The sequence below is a fragment of the Gambusia affinis genome, linkage group LG07 (genome assembly GCF_019740435.1).
Source record: "Gambusia affinis linkage group LG07, SWU_Gaff_1.0, whole genome shotgun sequence".
NCBI classification, from domain to species: domain Eukaryota; kingdom Metazoa; phylum Chordata; class Actinopteri; order Cyprinodontiformes; family Poeciliidae; genus Gambusia; species Gambusia affinis.
Window position 1 is genome coordinate 27,527,475 of NC_057874.1, and position 23,778 is coordinate 27,551,252.

General features: G+C 39.6%; 2 protein-coding genes across 3 annotated transcripts in view; one reads left to right on the forward strand and one right to left on the reverse strand.

The window, feature by feature from the left end:
- LOC122833442 (centromere protein P) overlaps positions 1-23,778 on the reverse strand; it is an 84,598-nt gene that overhangs the window by 24,741 nt on the left and 36,079 nt on the right. The gene's annotated exons all lie outside the window — the stretch shown is intronic.
- aspn (asporin (LRR class 1)) lies at positions 7,024-21,781 on the forward strand. Its single transcript, XM_044120980.1, has 8 exons — positions 7,024-7,184; positions 14,095-14,362; positions 15,555-15,667; positions 16,777-16,990; positions 18,017-18,127; positions 18,256-18,349; positions 19,576-19,714; positions 20,932-21,781. The coding sequence occupies exons 2-8, from the start codon at positions 14,143-14,145 to the stop codon at positions 21,130-21,132; spliced, it is 1,092 nt and encodes a 363-aa protein (XP_043976915.1). The 5' UTR covers positions 7,024-7,184; positions 14,095-14,142; the 3' UTR covers positions 21,133-21,781.

Sequence of the window (23,778 nt, forward strand, 5' to 3'; positions counted from 1 at the left end):
TATATGTTTGGACAACATTAACTAAATCCAAAATAAAGTACCACGATGTACATAGAGTTTATGCATAGCAAATTTATCAGTTGATCAGAATTGTTATTAGGTCAGCAATAAATTCCTAAAAGACAAAATGAAATATCTGGGTTTATTTGAGTCAATCAGAACCACAACCTCAACCTTCTCCACTGCAGAGTATCGCTGCAAACATCAGCGGAGAGCTGATCACAACTGCAGCGCACAAGAGTGTGGAGCAGACCGTTAGTGGAGACGATCTGGGCTGATACTGAACCGGACATTAACCAGTTAGAGTGAGACCTGACAGCGGCTGTGGTCCCTCTGAGCTCTGGGCTTCCTCCAATGGACTGATCAGGTCAGCGGTGGGCACTCCTGGTCCTGGAGGGCTGGTGTCCTGCAACTGTTAGATGTATCTCTACTTCAACACACCTGAATCACATAATGAGGTCATTAGCAGGACTCTGGAGAACCTGACTGCACTGAGGAGGGTATTCAGCTGATGGACTCAGGTGTGTTGAACCAGGGAGACTCTAAGAGCTGCAGGACACCGGCCCTCCAGGACCAGCAGTGCCCACCCCTGGATCAGGTGATCAGAACTCCTCAGCTCCTTCTAGAGTGATGCTGAAAAGACCAGGATCATGGATCCAGTCGGTTTTCATTTGACTAACATGCTTCCGTCGACTGGACGTAATCAGCTGGCCAGAGTTCTGACCTGAACCTAGTAGAGAATCTGTAGAGGATCTAAAGATTAGGGTGATGGGTAGGAGGCCTTCCTACTATGGGTGCTCTGATAAATTGGCCCATATTTCCTTAACTTTGACCGATACTTATATGAGAAACAATTTTATCCACTGATCTAGAAAAAAGGCCTGAAAATCATTCACCATCTCCCTACAGGCAGAAATTATTTTACCAATAACAAAATAGAAATTTTACAACTGCTAAAATATGGTGCCACTCCATTTAAGTTTACATTTTGTAAAGAAGAAAGTTGCCCTCAATGTCTTCTTAGGAGGATTTTGTGTAATTTCCTTCAGACATTCTTAGTGCAGCGCCACCACAGGCATGGAGGTGAACAGGTTTGTCAAATAGTTTAGGTTGTTTGACACAGAGCATCCTGAAAATGAACTGCAGCTGCTGAAAATGTAACAATTTTGGCCCCCAATCAAATCGAATCCACTGGACTATCTGGTCACTTGGAAGATAAACCAATAAAGAGTTTTTGATTAATTATTGAGAACATATTACATTTTAAAATGCAATTTTTTTTGCATATTTAAAAAAAACAACTGATTTTACATTTCCATTTTTTAAATTATCTTCTGTGACACTCCTTGCTCCTCATTTTCTGTCATTTGGTTGAATAAAAATAATTTCTAATCCAAATTTTGCTGGGGTCTGAATAGTTTTGGGCTTTGGTCCATCATCCTGGGTCAACTCAGAGCCTTGCTGCTGCAGGATTCATGGGATCAGGGCAATTCCTGGTCGCCTCCCAGCGGAGTCGATCGGATTTGATTTAAAATATGCTTTAGCAGCTCAACCTGGTTTTGTTTTGAACTAAACCTAAGTGAACATGTGGTTCAGTTTCAGTCTATAGGTCGGGATGTCGGCAATGACATCATTCTGGACTGGAAAGATCTACAGCTGGCAGAACTTCAGGGTCACACCTCTTTCAAAATGTTTCCTGGCGCTGAAGCCTCCACAGCGCTGAGGCAAGTTTTTGGCACCGGCATGCTGCCGGTTGCCCCCCTGACTTTCATCAAATGCTGGAAGGTCCAGACGGAGCAAATTCTCCTCCTCAGAGCAAAAACACAACAAGCTGCAGTTGGACGTCTGAAAGGGCTGGAAACTATGAGGCCCTCTGAGAGATCCTGACCATCAGGAACGCAGACCATCACACGTCTGGAATGCTGAAATCTTAAAACTGTAATTTCAACAATTACGTCATCACGTTTTTGTTCCTCTACCACAAACCAGCTTCCCTCTGAGGGCTGTTAACTCTACAGGGCTTCATCACCGGGAGGCGCAGCAGTCAAAGGAAGTCTTCATCATCCGCTTCGCTCCTTTGGAGATGAAGACCCTGAACCCCAGCAGCTCTGCTCTTCATCCAGACAGACATCATACTTCAAGTTAGGCTGCGCTCAGAGCGGCTTTACATCAGGATCCAATCAGAGTCCAGCCATGTTTGGGAAAACGATCTGGCTCGGAGCGGCCCATTGTTTCAGCACACAGTTATGACAGAGCAGAAATACGGTCCGAGGTTCCGACAGGGGAACCAGAAACCAGATACCAGCAGCTGTCAGTGGTGTCATCAGAGCTGACCTGAAATCTGCAGCTGTAGGTACAAACACAGCCGGTGATCCTCTCTATGCAGCCTGGACTGCTTTATTTCTATCATCATGACCTACAAACCCTTGAGATTTCCCCTCCAGACCCTCCAAAATATCCCTGCTGGGCGATAGCTCGTCCTGCAGGTGGCGTCCTGAAGTCTCTCTTTTTAAACCTTCAACAGTTTAGATGTTGAAACTTAATGAGTTAAAAATTTTAACACAACTCATTGCATTTTTTTAAACACACAAAAGTCCCAAACTGGAACCTTTGTATTTGTGTGTTTCTAGTACGTCCAAAAATCTGATGCACAGATGGAGAATGAAGTTCCTTCTTCCTTCTGTCGGCCCACTGGGGGTTAATTTCTGCTTCAAAAAATGATCTGATGCGACTCTGGAAAAGACTATTGTTGTTATTCATTAATAACAGACACTGCAATTAATCTGATTAAACATGCTGAGTTCTACCGCTAGTTTAAAGGCAACAGTTCCCTTACACATTTTTATACCTTTTCCTAAGTTTAACAGAAAAACCAAGGGCTAAAAATTGGAGGGAACTTGCTGATTACCTACTTTTGCTGCAAACAGCTCTGTTGTTTCCATATGCGGAGTGACTTAAGTGTCAGAAAAGTCACTTCATCATTTGGGATGAATAACACAGGTTAATAATGTCATGTAATTTACTCTCACTACCTTTGCAGTCGACATATTGAGCACCCCTGCTTTACAGAGATCTGTCCAATGTTCTTCTCTTCTGATCTCAAAAAGCCAGTTTGGACATCATCAGACTGTTTGGGGTGTAAAATCAACCTACTTCTGTGAAAACATCCTTAAAGGTGAACCTGCTTTACATCGATGACGACACGGTCAGAACACCAATCTCCTGACAATGTGAGCGGAAACGCAGAAAGAAAACTGAGTCCATTGGCTGGATGCAGAACCTTTGGTAACCAACATGCATCTGGAAAAATTACTGACAAATAGGTCTGTCACAATGAAAACGTTTACTGGATGATAAATTGTCCCAGACGTTTTTGCGATAAAAGATAATATGGTTGTATTGACAGCATTTTCAAGTAATATAGTAGAAACAACAAAATGATGCAAGAAGATATTATCAAACCCTTAACCTAAAATTCTAACGAGCATTTAATACTGGAACTGAGAGATATTGTAAATATCCAAAATACATAAACAAAATGACAGAAATAAAATGGATTTTGAAATGTCTATAAACAAAAGTGTCCTTCCAAAAAGGGCTATTTGAGACCAAAGCACCAGACTGAGCACTTTTATCATCCAGTTTTAGTAAAAAAAAGAGAAAAACGATAAATTATGCAAATGGAAACTATTGCGTTTGTTTTAATTTATCTTAATCAATTGAATTATTGCGACATGTTTTAAGTGTTTTATTTAAGACAGATTTCAGAATCAGCAACATAAATTACACCATTTTCTATCGGTAAATCATGAAACAAAACCTCAATCTAAAAATATTACAGATAAATTATCCCAACCAAAATCGACTCCATAACAAAATTACTATCTTTCTCTGCAACTTTAACTTTCTACTAAATACAATAAAACCCCAGAAGAGAGTTTAATATTTGAAATATCTGAAAGTAATTTTTTTTTTTGTGATTTCTAACCTGCAACAAGAATTCATGAACAAAACCTCATTCCTGTCTGAACCGGTTTTGATTTACAAGAATCCTTCATTTGTCTTTTGTTCCAAAAACTTCTGCTGAGAACAACAGAATCCGCTTAAAGCGTTGGAGGACGTTGACCTCTGCAGACGCCTCACTGAGCACATGATGGTTTCACCAGAGACGGTTTGGAAAATATGAATTCTCCCCCCAGAAGATGCTCAGAAAGCAGAACTCTGATCGAATCCCACTCCTGCTTGTCAGCCTGCCAGACCAGACCCGGGTATTTAAATGGTCTGGCTCGGCAGCGAGCTGTGGCGTTCCAGCTCAGCTCAGCAGAAAATCCCAGGATGAAAGGAAAAGGAACCCCTGAGGGAGCGAGCCCCTGTTAGCTTTTCCATTTCAGATCACTACTTTTCATCCATGCCTCAGATGTAGCGTAAAAACGCTTCCTGTTCAGCAAAAACTGAAGTCTGGTACTGTGTTGGTAATTCCACCTTAAACCAGTGACTTCAATTGTCTCTGTGTTGCTAATACCACCTTAAACCATTGACTTCCAATGTCCCTGTGTAGCTAATACCACCTTAAACCACTGACTTCAATTGTCTCTATGTTGCTAATACCACCTTAAACCACTGACTTCAATTGTCTCTATGTTGCTAATACCACCTTAAACCACTGACTTCAATTGTCTCTATGTTGCTAATACCACCTTAAACCACTGACTTCAATTGTCTCTATGTTGCTAATACCACCTTAAACCACCTCAAATTTGGATCAAACATCCAGAAAACTGCAAAACAGCTGAAACATTGCGTTCAAGACTGAAAACCTGCATGTTTAGAGCCACAATAAATGGAACACTGACCAACATTTTTGTTGTTTATTGATGATTTTAACTATAGCATTTGACAAAATGTAACGTCCATTATTGGTTTTCTTTCATTAGTTTTTTATGTTTTCCCAACATAAAACATGTTGATCTGCAGTCTACAGCTGAAATGTGGGAGATAAATAAACTTGATTGATTGATTGATTGATTGATTGATTGATTGATTGATTGATTGATTGATTGATTGATTGATTGATTGATTGATTGATTGATTGATTGATTGATTGATTGATTGATTGATTGATTGATTGATAATTCCACCTTAAACCAGTGACTTCCCAGCTTCCTGGATTAAAGCCAGCTGTTCCCAGCCCAGATTAAAAACACAAGTAGGAAAAGTTTTCCAGAACCAAGCAGACGTCCTGTGGTGAGGATCCTGCAGACACAACCGGAGGGAGGAAGAACGTCCTCAGAGGACCAACCTCCGCACCTTTAGGTGACCTTTAGGTGACCTTTAGGTGATTATTCTCATTTATATTCAGCTACATCAGATAAAACCTGATTTACTCTGATTGGTCGTTCACATCACCTTCATCAGGCTCCACCCCTTTCAATAAGAGATCAGACTTCTCCACACTTCCAGTTCCTGCTTGCAAAGATGTGCAAAAAGCCTTAAATTCAACACATTTATTCATCTTTTACTGATGCAGGAGCTGTTCACTTCTCATCGTCCAATTTTGATTTATCCCTAATTTAGTTTATATTCATTTTTTTCCACAAAAAAGTTGAATCACATGTATTAACTAAAAACAGTGTGTTCGAGCAGCAAAAACAGTATAACATTTATAATATAAACAAAATATAAACATGTAACATCCAAGTGTTGTGTGCATTAATAACACTGCAGTGCTAATTTCAATACAAAAACAGCAAAAACATGAAATGTAACACACTAAGGGGAAAAAGTGGACATGAGTTGCTTTGGCAGAGACAAAAATCCCCTTTCTGCATCATTAACCATAATAAACTAACGGAGCACTTTATTTGAATGGGTGTGCAAAAGACAGTCATAAACATGAGAAAACACCTGTCGTGAACATGAAGGAGTCTTGATTAATGTTTATGGCTGTTTTCTTGAAGTGTGATTTTATAGATAATTACACTTTTAAAGCAAACATATTAAAAGTGCATTAAAAGTGTCAACTTTGAATTATTCGGTAAATAGTGACACATAAAGCTTTAAAACTTGCATTAGAAGTCAATTAATAGTGCTTAAAGCCGTTTCCTTTATTTTATTTATTTGCCAGTGACTTCCAACGTCACTGGCAATAATTTATAATTTTAAATTAAATTGAATATCAACAGCTCATGTAGTGTTTTTACAGCAATCATTGTAAGAAAGCAAACGTAATAATCAAATCATTTATGAATGCCTACAGGACAATTGCTGAGGCACAGTAATACTTTGGTCTATTCTTCTGGTTTTGGTCTGCTGTGCATCCACAGAACCAGAACCAAACATGGAGAAGCAGCATTCAGCTTCTATGCACCACAAATCTGGAACAAACGTCCAGAAAACTTCAAAACAGCCAAAACAATTAGTTAAATGAAGCCTAAAAAGCCACCTGTTTATTTCAAACCATAATAAATGGAACCTTGACCAACATATCTGATGTGAACTGATGATTTTGATGTTCGATGTGCATCAAAATGTAAAGTTTGTCACTGGTTTCTCTGTTGTCCCTTTTTATTTTTGTGTTTTTATGATGCAAAGCACTTTGAACTGATGAAAATGAACAAATGAACTTGATTTATCCATCTGTGATCTGAAGTCTTATGTTGACTACAATCTGAAACCAAAGACCAGAACCAGTAGATCAGTCCAGGATCTGGTTCCGGTCATTAATGGACTCTTACAGCAGACAGGAAGACGTCTTCCTCAAACGAAGCAGCTGATGGCTTCATGTTAGAGGCCCGTCTGTTGGGTCTGTTCACATGTAAGTAAGTCAGCGGCTCACTAAAGGGAAGGGGCCGACCCTCCATCTCTGCTTTTATAAACCTGAGAAACTCAGGAGTTTCCTGAATTCACCTCAAAGCTCCTGATGAAAAGCACATGAATGAGGTCCTTACACCCTCCATCCCCCCTTCGGTCCCTGAGACTTTGAGCCACAGAGTCAGGAGCTCCACTGAAAGCAAACAGCTGAGGTTTTCCGCTAGTGGGGGGTGGGGAGGAGGGTTTTCCTCCTGCAGAGGAGAGAGGCTGATGCTGTTGTTCAGTCTCTGGGAGCGTAGCGAGTGAGGAGGCATCTCTCAGCCTTCAGCTGCTGATCTGTTCACCGCCCGGAGTAAGACCTGGACACCCCTGAGGTAGGACACACCCTGCGTTCAGTAGCACTCACACCTGCTGTGTGTTTGTAGAAGAATGAGATACTGAGGAGTTTCCTGCTGCTTCTGAGCAACACCTTTATGATGTTTCTGTGCTTTTATTTCTGAGTGAGTCAGGACCAGAGAGAGACACTTTAATTAGTTTTGTTTGCACAGAATCAGAACAATCAGCAGGAAAATTTCCACCCTGGAGCCAGACAAACATTTATCATTAATGCCACAACAAAACTATTCACCGCAACGCCAAGCCATCTGCAACTCTGACAGTTTGAAGGACTTCCTGTCCTGCACTTTCAGTTTTAGTGACTGATTTCAGGTGAGAGTTCAGAAACAGAGCTGAAGCCAGATCCAACAGAGAGGCGTGCTTCTGTTCTGGATGTTCTCTGAAAGATGAAGACATAATTCATCTGAGCTGAAAACGTATCGCTTTTTAATGCAGCACAAAGAAAACAAGCAGCCGGAAAATTTGTTTCCAATTTATTTCCTTGTGCCAAGTTGTAAAGAAAGACCATGGTCTCTGTGATGAATGAGTCCGGGGGGGATGGAGAGGTAGAGAGAGAGGTGGGGAGAGGGGCCTAGTCTGGGCAGGATTTGCTGTCGAAGCAGAACCCCCAACCACCACACATATTTGTGGCACGGCCTGAACTTTTAAGAGGGGGCTCTGAATGCATCGGCGCTGGCGGAGACACGCAAACCCTCCGTCTGATGGAGGGTAAATCACTTCATGGTGACAGGGAAAAGGTGAGAGCTGGACAAATATTTACACTGGCTGCGCCGCTCCATTCACCCTCCTTTTATAGGAACATGATCCTTCAGAACCTCTGCATTTAGTCCTGAAATGGGTTTGTCAAAGAAATCTGTTTCTGTGGTTCTGAAAGGAAATCCAGCTGCGAGGCAGAACAAAAGTCAAGTCTTTACTTTCTGACGTTATTTGAAGGTTGAGCTTGACGCAACCTTTGGATTTTGACTTCTGAGTCAGAAGGATTTGTTCCTCTTGGGTCCACTACTTCACCTGGTCGGCTGGATTTCATGGTTTGACCCTGAAAAGGTGCTGTCCTCTCAGACAAGCCAGAGGTGTCAGTTTAAAAGTGATATAAATATGGCGGACTTATTAAAACGGTCAACACAGCGTATCATCCGACTCCATTTAGTCCTCTCCTCTCACACCAACCAACTTCATGTCCTCTTTCACCACATGCATAAGTCTCTACCAATTGCATAATGGCATTTTTCTACTGATAAAGTCACTGTCTGTCACTGGAACGTGTCTCCCAGGCTCAACAGAGGGAATGATGAGCGGCAGTGAAAGATTCCACCCTTCAGTATGAACCGAACACAGACAGAGACTAGAGTTGAATGTTTTCAGCATCCTTGAGTAGTGTCATTAGCCGGCTTGTACACGTCTACAAGCTTGAAATTTCACATGCACAAATTTCACCAGTTGCTTGGCGGGAGGAGGACAAGGAGTTGGCCCTCATTGAGCAAGCTCCATAGGAAATGAATGAAAAGGGAGCCATGTTGCCTCCTGTTTTCTCCAGAAGCCTGAGCTGCCCCCCCTGCTGTCCTCACTCCTGACCCGTCCATGCTCATCACTCCCTCAACATCCTGAGGTCTGCAGCCTCCAGTTCTGCCTCCCGTCTTTTCCTCATTGGTTGTCTCTAAACAAACATCTCTACTGGTCTTCTTCTTCCTCTTGCTCTTGATGAAACTCTTTATCTTTATCCATTCCAACTTGCTTATAAATGCTTCTTCACCCTCAATTGCTCTGGATTTTAACCCCAAGAATCTAAAGTCTTCCAACGTCTTTACTTCTGCTCTCTGTAATGCCACCGTTGCTCTTGTGCTCCTCTCATTTACACTCATGTACTCTGCCTTTCTGCAGCTCATCTGCCTCTCTAGCTCTTCCTCCACCTGCATCCTGCACTCACTGCAGATCACAATGTCATCTGCAAACATCACAGTCCATGGAGACTCCTGTCTAGCCTCATCTGCCGGCATGTCCATCACCAAAGCAAACAACAAGAGACTTAGAGCCGATCCTTGAGGCACACCTCACTGCTATCTCACAGCTCCAGTGCCCCAATCTAAGGCTATGTTCACACAGCAGGTAAATGCGACCCAAATCCATATCCAACTTTTTCCACAGCAGTCTGAATGACCACACTTTAATATCTTTACACCCTAAAATCCAAACTCTGCCACTTCCATAGGTGGCGCTAAACCGTAACTGTTTTCAAAGGTTCTGAAGCTTCATTTTATCCAGCTTTTACGCAGAAGCCAGATGCTGTAAATCTGGACATAAATCATGGTGGAAGCTAGCGTCCTTTATCTTTTTTCTTTCCTCCCCTCCAGGGGGTCTTCTGTGGGCTCTAGTGTCCCTTATATGAAAGTAGGCTGACAGGAAAGGGGGAGGGAGATGAGGGAAGACATGCAGCAAATGTTTGGGAATCAAACCCGCGACGGCCGCGTCGAGGACTCAAGGCCTCCAAACATGGGTTGTGCTATCCCCTGCGCCACGCCCAGCTTCCTGTATATTAAGATCTTGTAACGATACTGCCTGCACCACCAGAAGCCGTACCATGAGCACATCTGGATGTCAACAACTTTCATTGCTGAATGAACAATTTTTGACAATTAAAGTTGTTGAGCTTTCATTCCTCAACAACTTTAAAATCCATCCCTGGATGCCAGTGGCCATTATTAAACATTGACGTCTACATTCTTCTTGTGTGCATGCGGGTCGCCCTGGAGTCGTAAACCATTCACACAGAAGTCTGATTGCGGTCGCATTTAATTAGAGCAGCATGAACCACCACACTAAAAAATTGATTCCGATTCTTTTAGCAGAAAATCAGAATTGAGTATGAAGACCAGCTGGGTGAATGTAGCCTAACATACTCCAGAGCTCCTTATGTAACACCGCAGCTCCTCTGTTGGTACCCTGTCGTGCATTTTCTCTAAACCTACAAAACACGCAAACGTATGTATCTCCCTCCGACTTCTCAAAATTTTTTGAGTATTTGTTTTTATAATGCAAGCTTTTAGCTTTTGCTTAATTGTCATAATTCAAAATACTTACATGTCAGTCAATGGGTCCACGAGGACACCGGTGTCCACCTGGCAGTTAAGAGGTTAATAATACACAGGACCACAAACATTCAGTGACTCACTGAACTTGTCTAAACTTGGCTTATAAAGACCGAGTGATCTTTATCCTGTTCTTGTTGTTCAGAAACAAGAGGTTTTTTTCCTGGGCTAGAATAGAAAACAAACAACCTGAAAAACTGAAACAGAAATCCAACAGCCTCTCCATTTAATGTAATGTGGTTGGATGTTAGTTTCCTATTCCCTCAAGTCCACAAAGAGCTCCTTGGTTCTTCTTCTGTTCAGAAACAACTCTGTGCACAGCAGCTGCTTCACTCATCCCAGAGATGAGTCTCACCACAGCAGTCTGATGACGCTGCAGTCATGGTGATGTGTACACAGCCCTGATGAGAGCTGGTGTTATGATGGCAGAGGAGGTATGGGGGCCACCCTGAGACCTTCATATCCCATGTTAGAAAATCCTTTAATATCCAGGGAGAAAATACCAACGGCTAACAGCTTTCAAGAGCAGAAACACAATCCAAAACCTTGTGCCATGCACACTGGTGAGTTGCAGCTATTATGGCAGATTGATAACAACGGACAGACTCAGCCAAGGAAACATTCGCACTGTTCTGAACAAAACTGGAGAACAGGCTTTACGAGTTTGACTCATATTCACACCCGAACAAAACTGGAGAACAGGCTTTACGAGTTTGACTCATATTCACACCCATTTAGTCCTCTTTAATCAAACTACTCCATTTCCAAAAGGCATCAAAAAAGCTAACTGTGGTCCACCTAAAAACTAAAACCTTGATTCAAGTAAAGGGAACTTTGGCATTGTGCATATGTGAATGTAAGCGGACCAGAGATCGCTCCAAAAGCAGGAAACAGACTGCAGTGTAGGGCTTTCTGGGTCAATTGAACCAAAACAATCAAAGAGTCTAGCGCTAGAGGGAGAAATGTTATTTTACTAAAGACAAAAGAAAAATCTAACATCTGCTAACGTATGACTCTATAACGTATGACTGTGAACAAGCAAATTTACAAACTATCCCTTTAACTTATTAGTATGAGGCAGTTTGTTAGATTTTACAATTTGTAATAAATCTTGTCTTCCAAATGCATCAATCTTCATTCTTTTGATGGGAACTGCTGATCAGATCTTTGATAAAAGATAACAGGGATTCATAAACACCAAACATAAAACCTTTTTACAAGTTCTCAATCAGATTTGGAGCTTCTACTTCTGGTCCATGTGCTCCTCTTGGCGGCACACAGTAGAGTTATAGAAACTGTGCAGATGAACGGGAACATGTGTTTGTGTTTATATTTTTAATGCGTCAACTCTGCCATAATGAGGTTTAGTCAACATGTATGTAGAAAGCTAGGACAGATCCTGCCCTCATGGACTGATTCAGCTGATGAAATTACTTCTTCAGATTAAAAACACATCAGTTTGTAGCTGATGTTTAACCCAGTTTATTTAGCACCAACCACAACAACCAACAAAGAGAACATCGTAAAATCAGTGCTGAAGCTGAACTCCCTCTAGGTTTCACAGATACAACCAGAGGAATAAAACACATCGAGGAGTTTTATACATTAGAAACTTGTTAAGGTTAAGATTTATCATCAATCTAAGAAATATAAATTGAAGTCAGTAAAAAGTAAATGTATCAGATCTGAAGTCATTGTGAAGACAAAATATGTTAACGTTTTGATTAGACGTGCCTGTATCCTCCATATGGAATAAAGTAGGTTCTGAATCAGTCCGATGAAGGCAGATGATGAAGGCGTAACTGCAGCCAACATTAGTCAAAGGTTTCTGTTCCTGTTTAGTCTGTAAAGCAGAGCTTTTCCCATGAGATGGTGCAGCATTGCCACAGCTCTCAGAATGACTTCCTGCTGTCTCCAGCTCATCCATGAAGCTGTTTTCTCCACACGGAGTTCAACTCAGGAATTGAGCACAACTTTTTGCAACAACTATTTTCTTTCTCACTGCTTCATAAAAATTTGTTACTACTCCTCTTTTGCTGAGAACCCAAAGGAACAGAACTTGGTTTTGTTTCTATTAACACATCTGTATAATTCTTAGAATCGGCTTCTTCTATTTTCCATAAAATATATAATTTAGTCATATTCTATTTGTCTGCACCAAAGGACAAATAAAAGCTTAATCTATTCTTTTCTCCTCTGTAAAACCTCTGCAGGAACCTCCCGGTTGAGGAGCCTTTACCACATGTAGAAAGATCAAAACGACACTCAGACATTCAGCTCCTCACATCCTGTCAGTCTGCACGTGTTCATCCCTCTGCACAACCAAAACACACATTTCAGTGACACGTTCCACCCAGAACCAGCTGTAGTTTGATGTCAGACTTTGGCTGCAGACAAATTCAAATAGAGAGAGGGGTAAGTCAGCCCACAAACCAACTGGAGGATTCATTCATCTGCCTGCCTCACCTAAGCAGAAGTCAGGTTAGCAGCAGAGGTGATGGAAAGGCTTGGAACATGGTGGAGTCCAGATTGTTTTTATTCATCTTTTTAACTGCAATCTTTCCTTCAGCCGTCCATCTGCTCTGTTTACGCCGCAGACTGACTCAGCGACCGCCATGTTTATCCCCGACTGTTTTCTCTGATGTCTCAGACGGCAGGATTTCTACATATTTACATATTCTTTTTCAAAATTTATACAATTTTGAAGACCTTTGTGAACAAAACATTTACCTGGTTGCATTTTATGATCTGTCTGCTCCTGAAACGTTGAAACAAAAATGATTTCAAAGTACTATTCCCCTGTTTCCTGGGAGCGAGATCAGCTTTGATCTGTTTTTGACTTAAGGAAGATAATCTGGACTAGATTTTTCCAAACTGAACACAGATGATCTGAAGAACAGTTTGTGACAGTCCTAGTGTAAGAACTACAGGTCATTTTTCTTAAGGAAATTTTTAACTGAAGTGTTTTTCTGTCTCAAATTATCAATGATTTGAAACAAAAACTAAAAATGTGAAGGAGCAAAACAAAAGGGCTTAGAAGCTCAGACTTGGTTAGAGGGCTGCATGCATAACCACTACAAATGGAGCAAAACACACTGCACTTCTCCCTGTTAAATTAACCAAAACAAACAGAAAATTGTTCACATTTTTATCTTCCAATAAAAGAAACTAGAACAGCCTAAAATCTAAAATTAGTTTATATAGCCAAACACAGAAACTGATGCCTCAAACTTTCTGAACTACACCAGTATCGAATGCCATAAATCAATGAAACAATTAATAAATAATTACATAAATTATCTAATACCTTAGTTGTGATCATTTAAATATATTCACATTTTCAGGTAAATGAATGTATCTGAAAATATTTAAATGTTTCAATAATTTATCAAATTTATACATTAAATATGAAAATCATTAAAGATTGAATTCATTATATTTCAAAAGCCTAAAAATTATTTAAGATTTTAATTTCTTTCCAGTCATATGATTCAAGAAACCATGAATTTATTTAATCTATCGATCAGTGAGAGTGGGCGGAGCTAATTGTTGTATGTCCTGCTGATTGGTCTGAAGCCGAGTCGCTGTGCAGGTTAACCAATCAGATGTCAGGCTTTATTTGATGAGTTATAGAAACAACTTTATGACGTAAACACAATAAATTTACCTGTAACATAATCATTTTTTATTCTTAAAAATTGATGCTTTTTTATTTGTTTAATGAATTTACAAGTTTCAAATATAGAAATATTTATCTGCTCGATTATTCATTTGTTGAATGAATAATCAATCTCTCCTCCTACAGCTCCCCCTGGTGGCGCCTGTTGCTCAACCAATCAGATCAGACTAAACCATGAGGCTCCTCCTCCTGCTCTGCCTTCTGACGCTCGGCCACTCCAAACCCTACCGGCCCGTCAACGTCATGGAGCTCATGAAAACCAACGACATCATGATGGCAGACTGGGATGACGATGATGACGATGACGATGATGACGACGATGATGATGATGATGACGAGGACTGCCCGGCTCACTGCCGATGTTCACCTGGAGTGCTGCAGTGCTCCGATCAGGGTCAGAGTGCTTTTCATGTTCTACTTATTGTTAAAAATTTCCCCTTTTTTGCTCAGGAGTATTTATTTTTCCATATTTATCCACACCTGGAAAATACTTAAAACTTTTTTAGGTGGTGTTGGATTCCTCCTGGCATTTTAATCCAGCAAAAAATAAAGAAATGATCCTATTTATGTATCATTACTGCCATTTATTATGAAACTAAAACATTTTAGCTGTTGTTTGTTTGGTAAAAGATCATGAGTCACTTTGCCTGCTAGCGCCAGACTAGCACATTTGTTTTGGCTAAATTTACCTAGAATGCCCTGCGCTGTAGTTCACTTGCAACTCTTGGAGCGGTCTTTGGCCTGCTTGACGTTCACATATGCATTTGAACCACACCAGAGTTCACTTTAATCATACTGATACCAAAGTTTTTAGGCGGACGAGAGTTTCATTTTTAGGCCTGCATTAGAGTTCTCTTGCACATTCACACCTCCCTAAAGGAACCAGACCTTCTAGACAAACAGACTGCAATTCGATCAAAACGGTCCACACATGGCTGGTGTTCAAATTATTTTAAATATCTGGAAAGTTGGAAAAACGCTAAAACTTCTTTTGCTTTGGTTGTAAAGGTTGTCTAACCCGTATCTCAGATTAAAGTACATTATTCAGTCGAAGGTTATTATTTAGGAACTTTTGGTTTGGAAATTAAACAGAATAAAAGGTTTCCATCACTTTGGAGCTGTTTTAATGTGTAGATGCTCCTGATGCTTCAGTGTACAAGCTGTCCCTGAATGCATCATTTAGTACTTTCTGGTCAGTAATCCATTGAGGAGCTGAAAAAATGCTTAAAAACCTTTGATTTCTGTCTCTATCACCAATGCAGCTGCAGTGTTGTCCACCCTGTTTGGTTCTGGTGCCACGTTTTAACGTCACTCTCAGCACAGAAACATCCTGCACGTGTTCAGATTTAAAAACAGAGCTGTATCCATTCGGTACACGTTCCTGAAGAACCGATAGTGGTTCTGAATAGTCCTAAAATGACTCACTTGTGGCGGAAACAGAAAACCTGATTAAATTTACTTTATGACCAACCGTGAGAATGAAATTACGACTGACTGAATCACTGTGAGTAGTTAGACATTGAGTCAGAAATCCTCCATCTTCATCTGTTCTTGTCTCTAAACTGAAGGTTTCCTTTGTGCTGCAGGTTTAATTTCTGTTCCTGAGAAGATTCCTGAAGAAACGGTGATGATCGACCTGCAGAACAACGACATCACCGAGATCAAGGAGGACGACTTTAAAGGCCTCAACAAGCTTTATGTAAGAGATTCAACTGCTGAACGCTGCAGGACAGCAGATTCAGATGGAGGATTGATGATTATGAAAGATTTAAAATATCAGGAACTAAAAAAGTGCAACAGATTCCACTGATACTATTTATTTAAAGATGAAGATGTTTGGATTTAGAGTTGTGATGAAGCTGCAGAGCAGTGTGGATTCAGACTGACAGCCTGTCATGATAACAAATGTTGCTAGACAATAAATTGTCCCAGAAGTTATTGATGATAAATAACTTCTGATAATATTGATGTTTTGACACCATATTCAAGTAATATAATGGGAATAGCATTTTAATGCAATAACACATCCTCAAAGATCATTAAACTTTAAATTCTAATTAACTGGAACTGGAAGACATTTTAAATGTCCAAAATAAATAAACAAAAGGTTAGAGTTATGGATTATGAAGTCTCTAAAAAAAAATTGTCCTTTAATAGAAGGGCTGGTTGAGACCAAAGCATCAGTCTGAGGACTTATATCATCCAGTTTTGGTAGAAAAGAGAAAAACAAAACAACAGGAAGTTATTTTTTTAGTTACTTGATTACATTTGGAGTTAATTAAAATCACCTTGTCATTATAATTGCTTGGAATATCACACATTCAATGTGATGTATAAATACATCAACATATGTTGCTCAGTGAAAACATCTATAAAATAAGTTTAATACCATAAAACTAAGTTGTTTCGTTGTCTAAACAGCAGGAGCCAGACATGAGTTTATGTTGTCGGAATGGAAAGTATTAGATTTTATTTCTCAGTTAATCATTAACAATCTGGGTTAATGTTTTGGATTAAAGTTTGGAGAGAAACTAAATCAGAAGGTTATGAACACTGCAGACCTGATTATTCAATGAGTCAACCAACTTTATAACCAACCAGATGTTTCAATTAAATTAAATTCAAAAATCCTTTATTTAAGACTGCACAATGTGTTGTAAATTAATTGTCATCACAATATCTGTGTGTGAAATACACAGATATTTTAGAATTTCTCGCTGTTCTCCATTAATCACATCAAACTGCTGCAAAGTAAAAAATTGTTCCACTCCTGCAGAATTAGATTTCCTCTCATCTTCTCCACTTCAGGGTCTGTTCCTGATCAACAACAAGATCTCCAAGATCCACCCCAAAGCCTTCAGAAACATGGACCACCTGCGGCTGCTGTACCTGTCCTACAACCTGCTGACGGAAATCCCGGCCAACCTGCCTCCCAACGTCATCGAGCTGCGCTTCCACGAGAACAACATCAACCGGATCCAGAAGGAGGCCTTCAAGGGCCTGAGGAAGCTGCATGTGTTGGGTGAGGAAGCCTGCCTCTGAACCCGGGTCATAATTTGTTTAGGTTCTTTCATTATCGATTATTTTTAGTTCGTTGTGACTTTCTGTTGGTCTAATTCAGTTAGTTTGTGTGTTTTCCAGTTAAATATTGTCTAGTTTTTATTAATTGCAGCAGTAGTTTTAGTTTTCAGACTTTGATTTTTAGGTGCAGAATTCAAAAAGGGTAAAGTATTGTTTTGTGATTATGTATACATTGATTGAGTACTGTAGATAAAACAGTCATACCATCAGTGTGGCAGAATTTTAGATATTTAAAACAACAACAAAAAAAACAATCAATAATTATTGATATCAACTGATGTAAACACTTATATTGTGATATGTTTTTCAGCCACAATTCCAGCAGTAATTGAATCTATTCACCCGTTATGATCTGGGTTCAGTGTCTAACACAAAACCAATAATACGATTCTGGATGAAACTAAAGACTTTAGAGCGAAACAAGCCGAATTAAGACAGAGTGTGAGTTCATGCAGAGCTTTCTCCACCCACTGTGACTGGAAAGCACTTTGAGGTAATTGGTAAATTCCGAGTACAGATGCAGAGTTAGTTAATAAGTGCGTACTTAAACATCACATAAAAACATTTGGAAACAATTCTCGAAAATTTAATTTTCCATGAAACACGACTGGAACAGACGAACGTGACTTCAGGCAGAAACCGTCCCCAAAGGTTTCTGCTGATCAGCTGATTTTATTCACAATGAGCCGAATATAACTCATTGTGTTATATATAACTGAATCGATTTATGGTAATGAAACAACCAGTTTCTAACTAAAACATTATTTCAATTAAAAGCACCAGTTTCTTTCCATCAGCAGGTCGATGTTCCACCCTGAATCTTTGTGATTTATTATATTTACGGCTCATTTTGTGCAGATCTCTGGGAGCAACCAATGCGGTTTCCAATGTACTCTAATTAACCATCCATGTTCATGTTGATGGATGAGCTCTAATGGATCCAGATGTTGTGCGCTTCCCCAAACAGAGCTGGGAGCCAACCCTCTGGCCAACAGTGGGATTGAACTGGGAGCCTTCGACGGCCTGTCCACTCTCTACATCGGCATAGCAGAGGCCAAGCTGACAGCCGTCCCCAAAGGTCAGACACCAAGATGAAGATCCTCTCATCATCGTCACTGCGACATGCTGCCGTCGTCCTCATGATTAATCAGCCATTTCATCACAAGCAGCTGGATTTGTGATCATGTGTGCTGCTTTTCCTCCCAGCGCTCCCGAATTCCATCACTGAGCTGAGTCTGGACTACAACAAGATCTCCAAGGTGGAGGTGGAGGACTTCAAGAGATACAAGAACCTGCAGAGGTGGCGGCCATCCACGGTGTTTTCTGCAATCTATCAGTGCACCGTCTGTCTTAGCATGTAGTTCAACTGGTGGCTGCTACCTACAGTTACTTTATTATAGGATCCTCTACAACAGTCTTTCTTAAACTGTGGTCTGTAAGGGACTGCATGTAAATGTTTAAAAAGTGACACATACAGTTAGCTTGCCAAAGGATTGTGTTTAAAAATAATAATGGATAAGTAGCCTAAGAACAACAGCAGGACTACTTCATTCATGTCACTTCAACAGCTATTATTATTTTTATTTAATTTAAAAATATTTATTTAATACAGTAGATAAATACAGTTCATAGATGCGGGTGGATAACTTTTATATTTAATGGTGCAGAAGAGTTGTTTCGGCCACAGCAACGCAAGTCTATTTTTCTTTTATTATGTTTTTATTATGCTGTTATTATTATTATTATTATTATTATTATTATTATTATTATTATTATTATTATTATTATTATTATTATTATTATGTAGCAAAGCACAACTTTGCTACATAATAGTTTTTATTTCCACATGTTTGACATCATTGGAAAGCCTAGGATCTACACTTTCACATCTGTAAATAACTCAAAGCACAGCTGACTCTTCATGGGTTCGGTGTGGCCACTGACATTTACAAAACAGCACCACCCTTCCTATTAGGATGAACAAAGAAGACAACAATAAATGAGTTCAGAGACTAATATTGTACATATTAAGATGTTGTGTTAATATGTACAATTTCAAGTTAAGTAGTCTGTGAGTGTTTGTTAAATTGGTTAAGTGGTTAAGTGATCCTCGGTCTGAAAAAGTTTGAAAAACACTGACCTGGAATGATCTGTTCACTCGTTTATGATTCTATAGTAAAATATTTTTATCCAAGAAAAGTTATTTTTAACAAAACACAAATTAATTCAGCATAAGTTTAAAAAAAAAACTATTTTTTTCTTTGTTAATTCACTAGTATACTGTGTCATAAAAATTCTATCAGCTGAAATATTATTATATATTTGGATTTGTAAACTACAGTGTAAAAGTGTGTAAAAACAGTAGTTGTTTTCTCAGCGCCACTGAAACCCAAGTTGGACCTAGAATGGAACCCTGGGGTAAAACCTTTTGTGATGTTTACGTTGGCGTGTATTAGAAATGATGCTGTTGTTGATGAATTCCAGCGTCTCCTCCAGACATTAAAACCTCTCCAAACATCCCTGCAGGTTAGGACTGGGCTTTAACCAGATCCGTTCTGTGGAAAATGGCAGCCTGGCCAGCATCCCGGAGATCCGCGAGATCCATCTGGACCACAACCGTTTGAAAAAAGTCCCAGCGGGCCTCAGCTCCCTGCGCTACCTTCAGGTGAGTGGGTAACCAAAACAAGTCCAGGGGCCAAAGTTAGCACTTCATAATCCCTCTTTGATGACCGGTTTTTTATGAAAAAGATGAAAATTAAAATTATTTTCAAAGGAAATAGTAAATATTATAAAAGAAAGTCCAGTTGATTTCTTTTCTTAGATTAAGATGTTTGAGTTTTAGCAAAGTGATTCACATTTAAATCCATTCTCAACCTCCAAAACATTATCCAAAGGAATTTTAAAAAATGAAGTACTGTAAACTTAAATACTGGCTTTCTGAATAAAAATGGCGCCCCCAGGTGGTACCATCAGAAAACACAAGGGTCTAAATCAGAGGGTCTAAATCTGGGGTCCCTGAAGTCGGTCCTGGAGGGCCGGCCTCCTGCATGTTTCAGTTCTCTCCCTGGTTTAACGCACCTGGATCAAATGATGGCTCGTTAGAAGGCCTAAGAAGAACATTGACCTGCTGAAAAGGCTGTTGGTGCCACCAGGCAGAGAACTAAAACATGCAGGATGTCGGCCCTGGAGGACCGACTTCGGGGACCCCTGGTCTAAATGTTCAGATGTCTCAGCCAGAGTCTGGCTGATGATAAGGAGTCTAAAAACATTTTTTTCCTGGCATTAATTAAATTAATCCAAACTGATAACTACACTTTTTAAGCTGCATTTTGTTTTAATTTAAATAAAATTTGATAAATGTTGCTGCTATTATCTATAAAATAACTGAAGGGAAATTGAGTCTAGTTATGCTGAAGTTTTCTTCCTGTTACAAGGAAGTATTTCATCCCCATCGTCGAAGGACTTCATTCATCTGATTGTAGTGAATTGGTATGAAACAGACTTATTTCACATTTCCATATATTTGGAGTAAACCAGACTTGTTGATTTAGCAAACTTATGTAACAAGTTTATTTATGTAACTTGTGTTACATAAATAAACTGAATCTATTTATTAATTTTCTAATAAGTGGACCAAGGAACCTGCAGAACTTTTCTTTTTAGGTTAACTGCTAAATTAAAGCAGCCTGCAAACATCAGACAGCAACATATTTGATGAACCTCAAACTGAATCCTTTAACTGAATCCCTTGAGAAACTCCAGATATCCTTCTATCTGCTTCAAACCCAACAAATTTCACCACAATATCAAACACAGATTCATGGTTTGGTTTCCAGGATATCACCAAACCAAATTAAACACTTAGTCTCTCCGTCTGCACAGGTCATTTTTCTTCACGGCAACAAAATCAACAATGTGGGATACAACGACTTCTGCCCCAGATCTCCCAGCGAGAAGAAGAAACCGTACTCTGCCATCAGCCTGTTCGCCAACCCGGTGAAATACTGGAGCATCCAGCCGGCCACGTTCCGCTGCGTGGCCAGCCGGCGGGGCATCCAGCTGGGGAACTTCAGGAGGAAGTAGAGCAAGATGGCAGCCACTCAGAAACAGACCCAACATCCTCATAACAGAAGGAGGGGGAAAAACCCTGTAGGCTGAAAACTGTAGGAAATTAGACTCATTTTTCATTATATTGGCGTATATTAGAAACGGTGCTGTTGATGCTGGTTCATTCTCTCTGATAAATGTTGAATCATAAGCTAACAGCAGGGGGCGTTTACCAGGGAGTCAGTATTTGTATTTTTATGAAAACCACTCTGACTTTTATTATGGGCTTTAAATAAAGATGCTTTTAGTTCTTTTTATTCTAGCCTGGATAAGAACAACATGATTTTTGTAAAACTTTATAAAATCTCTTTTGAACATTTTTATTAATTTCCACAGAGGACAAAAACTGTAACATATGAGGTGCTTAAATATTGCTTTTCCCTCCTGAATAACTTGCTCTGAGTTGTTGTACGTAATCTGACTGCATGCTTGTGTCATCTGTATTTAGAGGCTGAGGTCCGTTTGGATCAGAACTTTGAGTCCTCTGCAGGGCCGAGGACAGACTGTTCATTTGTTTCATCCAGACAGCTTCTAAAGTCCCAACCTGGAACGTCAGAGCATCTTTTGTTTCAACATGTCTCCTCTGAAATGGTGCTATATTTATTGAGGATGTCTAATAAATAAATCTGAGACGCCTCAATCATTCTTTCTTTCACATCTTTGTCCCAAACAACAAGTTTAGGTGTAAAATAGAGATATTTCTGCAGTATCATACAGCAAGCATGTAAAAAGACAAACTACGTGGGATATTTCAGATTCTGCAAACGTAATGAAAACAAATAGTTTTATTGTGACAAAAGATGGTTTTGAAATATTATTTCCTAAAATGTATCCAATTTAAAAGAATAGAATAGAAATATCCTTTTTTATTGTCCCAAAGAGAAAAAGAAAATCAGGTTTAACTGCAGCAAAGTGGCAGAACCTCGAGTAATGTAGGTTCACATAAAGGTTAAAATATATAAAAACATTAAATTAACATATTGTACAATAAGGTCAAAATTACATAATAAAATTAGTTGCAGTTATAAACAATTAAAAAAGAATATAAATGAAATTGGATCCCTGCGTATTCCTGTTTCAGTATTTTTTATTTTTTTTTTGTGGATCATATCTAAAATATTGTAAATGCAACCTGGGAGGCTAAAGTACTTTCCAAAGCAACCAATCCAAAGGCACCCTTCATTTTCCTTGGTGCTGATTGGCTAAGCCCCAAGAATAGAGATAAGAAAGACTGTAGATGCTAGCTTTTAACCATGCTAAGGGGGTTTCCACTGTGCATATTAATGTCTGTTAATGTATATTTGGTGTTTCACCAATTAAAAGGCAGCGATAAGTGTTTTTAGGGGAGGTCTGAAGTTTTCAAGGATCTATTCATCTATTCCCCTACCAATACCAGGTTTTTTGCACAGATAAATCCCAATTAGACTCCCCATTAATTTTAACGCAGATAAGTCATTTTATGTTAAAAAAAATTCCATTCCTGCCACAGTTTTAGCATTTTGAATGACAGTTTTAGTCAGAAGAGGTCAGTTACCACAAAGAAAAATTACATGCAGACTGAGTTTCCCACAGATCAGTGCTTCAAATCCCCAGCTGTGGTGCCGGTTTGTTGGATCTCCAAAATACTTTTCTCTGTCAACTGATCCCTTGACTATTCATCAGTAGATAAAAATTGAGAAATATTCCCTTTAGGAGATCGAATTTAAGTTAGGGGATTTTGCTGTTACCCCTTTTATTCTGGCTAGTTTTAAGTTACACATTAAAGCTCAAGTTTGGCAGCCCAAACCAAATTACGGCTGGCTTGTGTTCTCGTTTTTCCCTCCAAATGTTTATATATTTCTTAACTGCAAAGATAGAAAAGAGCAGAAAAATAATGAGATGTAAGCCTGAATATAGGTGAAAACAAAAAGTTGTAAAAGTGATGACGTATAAAATTTTATGTGGTTAAATTAGGAGTTATTTTATGCCAGAATGATTTACAAGCTAAAGTTAACTGGCTAACCAAACCACACAATCCTATGAAAAGGGAACCGAGGCTGAGCCAAAGTCCAAAGCAAACTTCTGAATATCAGCTTTAAAAGTATAAAGACATGAAGCTGGGTTTGGATTTTTATACACATGGCACTAATCCCTTAAATTGTTGTCTGGAAGGATCAGGAATGTTGCATTATTGCATTTTGTCACAAGGGGGCAGCAGAGGAAAACTGTAGGAACAGCACTGAGGCTCAAACAAGATGCTTCAAGAGTTTGGTTCATTTCCGTGGCGATTCTAGCGGCTCCTTTAGCTCTGCTTTGGTCTCCACTGAGATTTGGAGAAAAACTGTCAGCCAATGTTTTCCTGCCTGGAGTCAGAAAAGGTATGGATGATTTAAACAGTGTCAAAGGTCACAGCTTTGAAAGAGAGGAACTCCTGGGCTCTTTACTCTTTCTCTCTCTGAAAGCAGTAACTCTTCATGGTGAAACACACCTGGGATTGTTGGAGGTGAAAACCTGAGAGTTTTCTTTGACTCCTGGTTTCCAGAAAGCCAACACCTGCCTGAACGGAGGCAGAGCTGCAGTTCCAATATCCCAGCGTTGAGCTGTGTTGCTGTTTCACTGGTTTCTGTCGGTTTAAATGACGAC

Coding starts and splice junctions, on each gene's coding strand:
- aspn (XM_044120980.1), top strand. CDS start 14,143: ATGAGGCTCCTCCTCCTGCTCTGCCTTCTGACGCTCGGCCACTCCAAA. Junction 14,363..15,554: donor GCTGCAGTGCTCCGATCAGG/GTCAGAGTGCTT, acceptor TTTGTGCTGCAG/GTTTAATTTCTGTTCCTGAG. Junction 15,668..16,776: donor AAGGCCTCAACAAGCTTTAT/GTAAGAGATTCA, acceptor TCTCCACTTCAG/GGTCTGTTCCTGATCAACAA.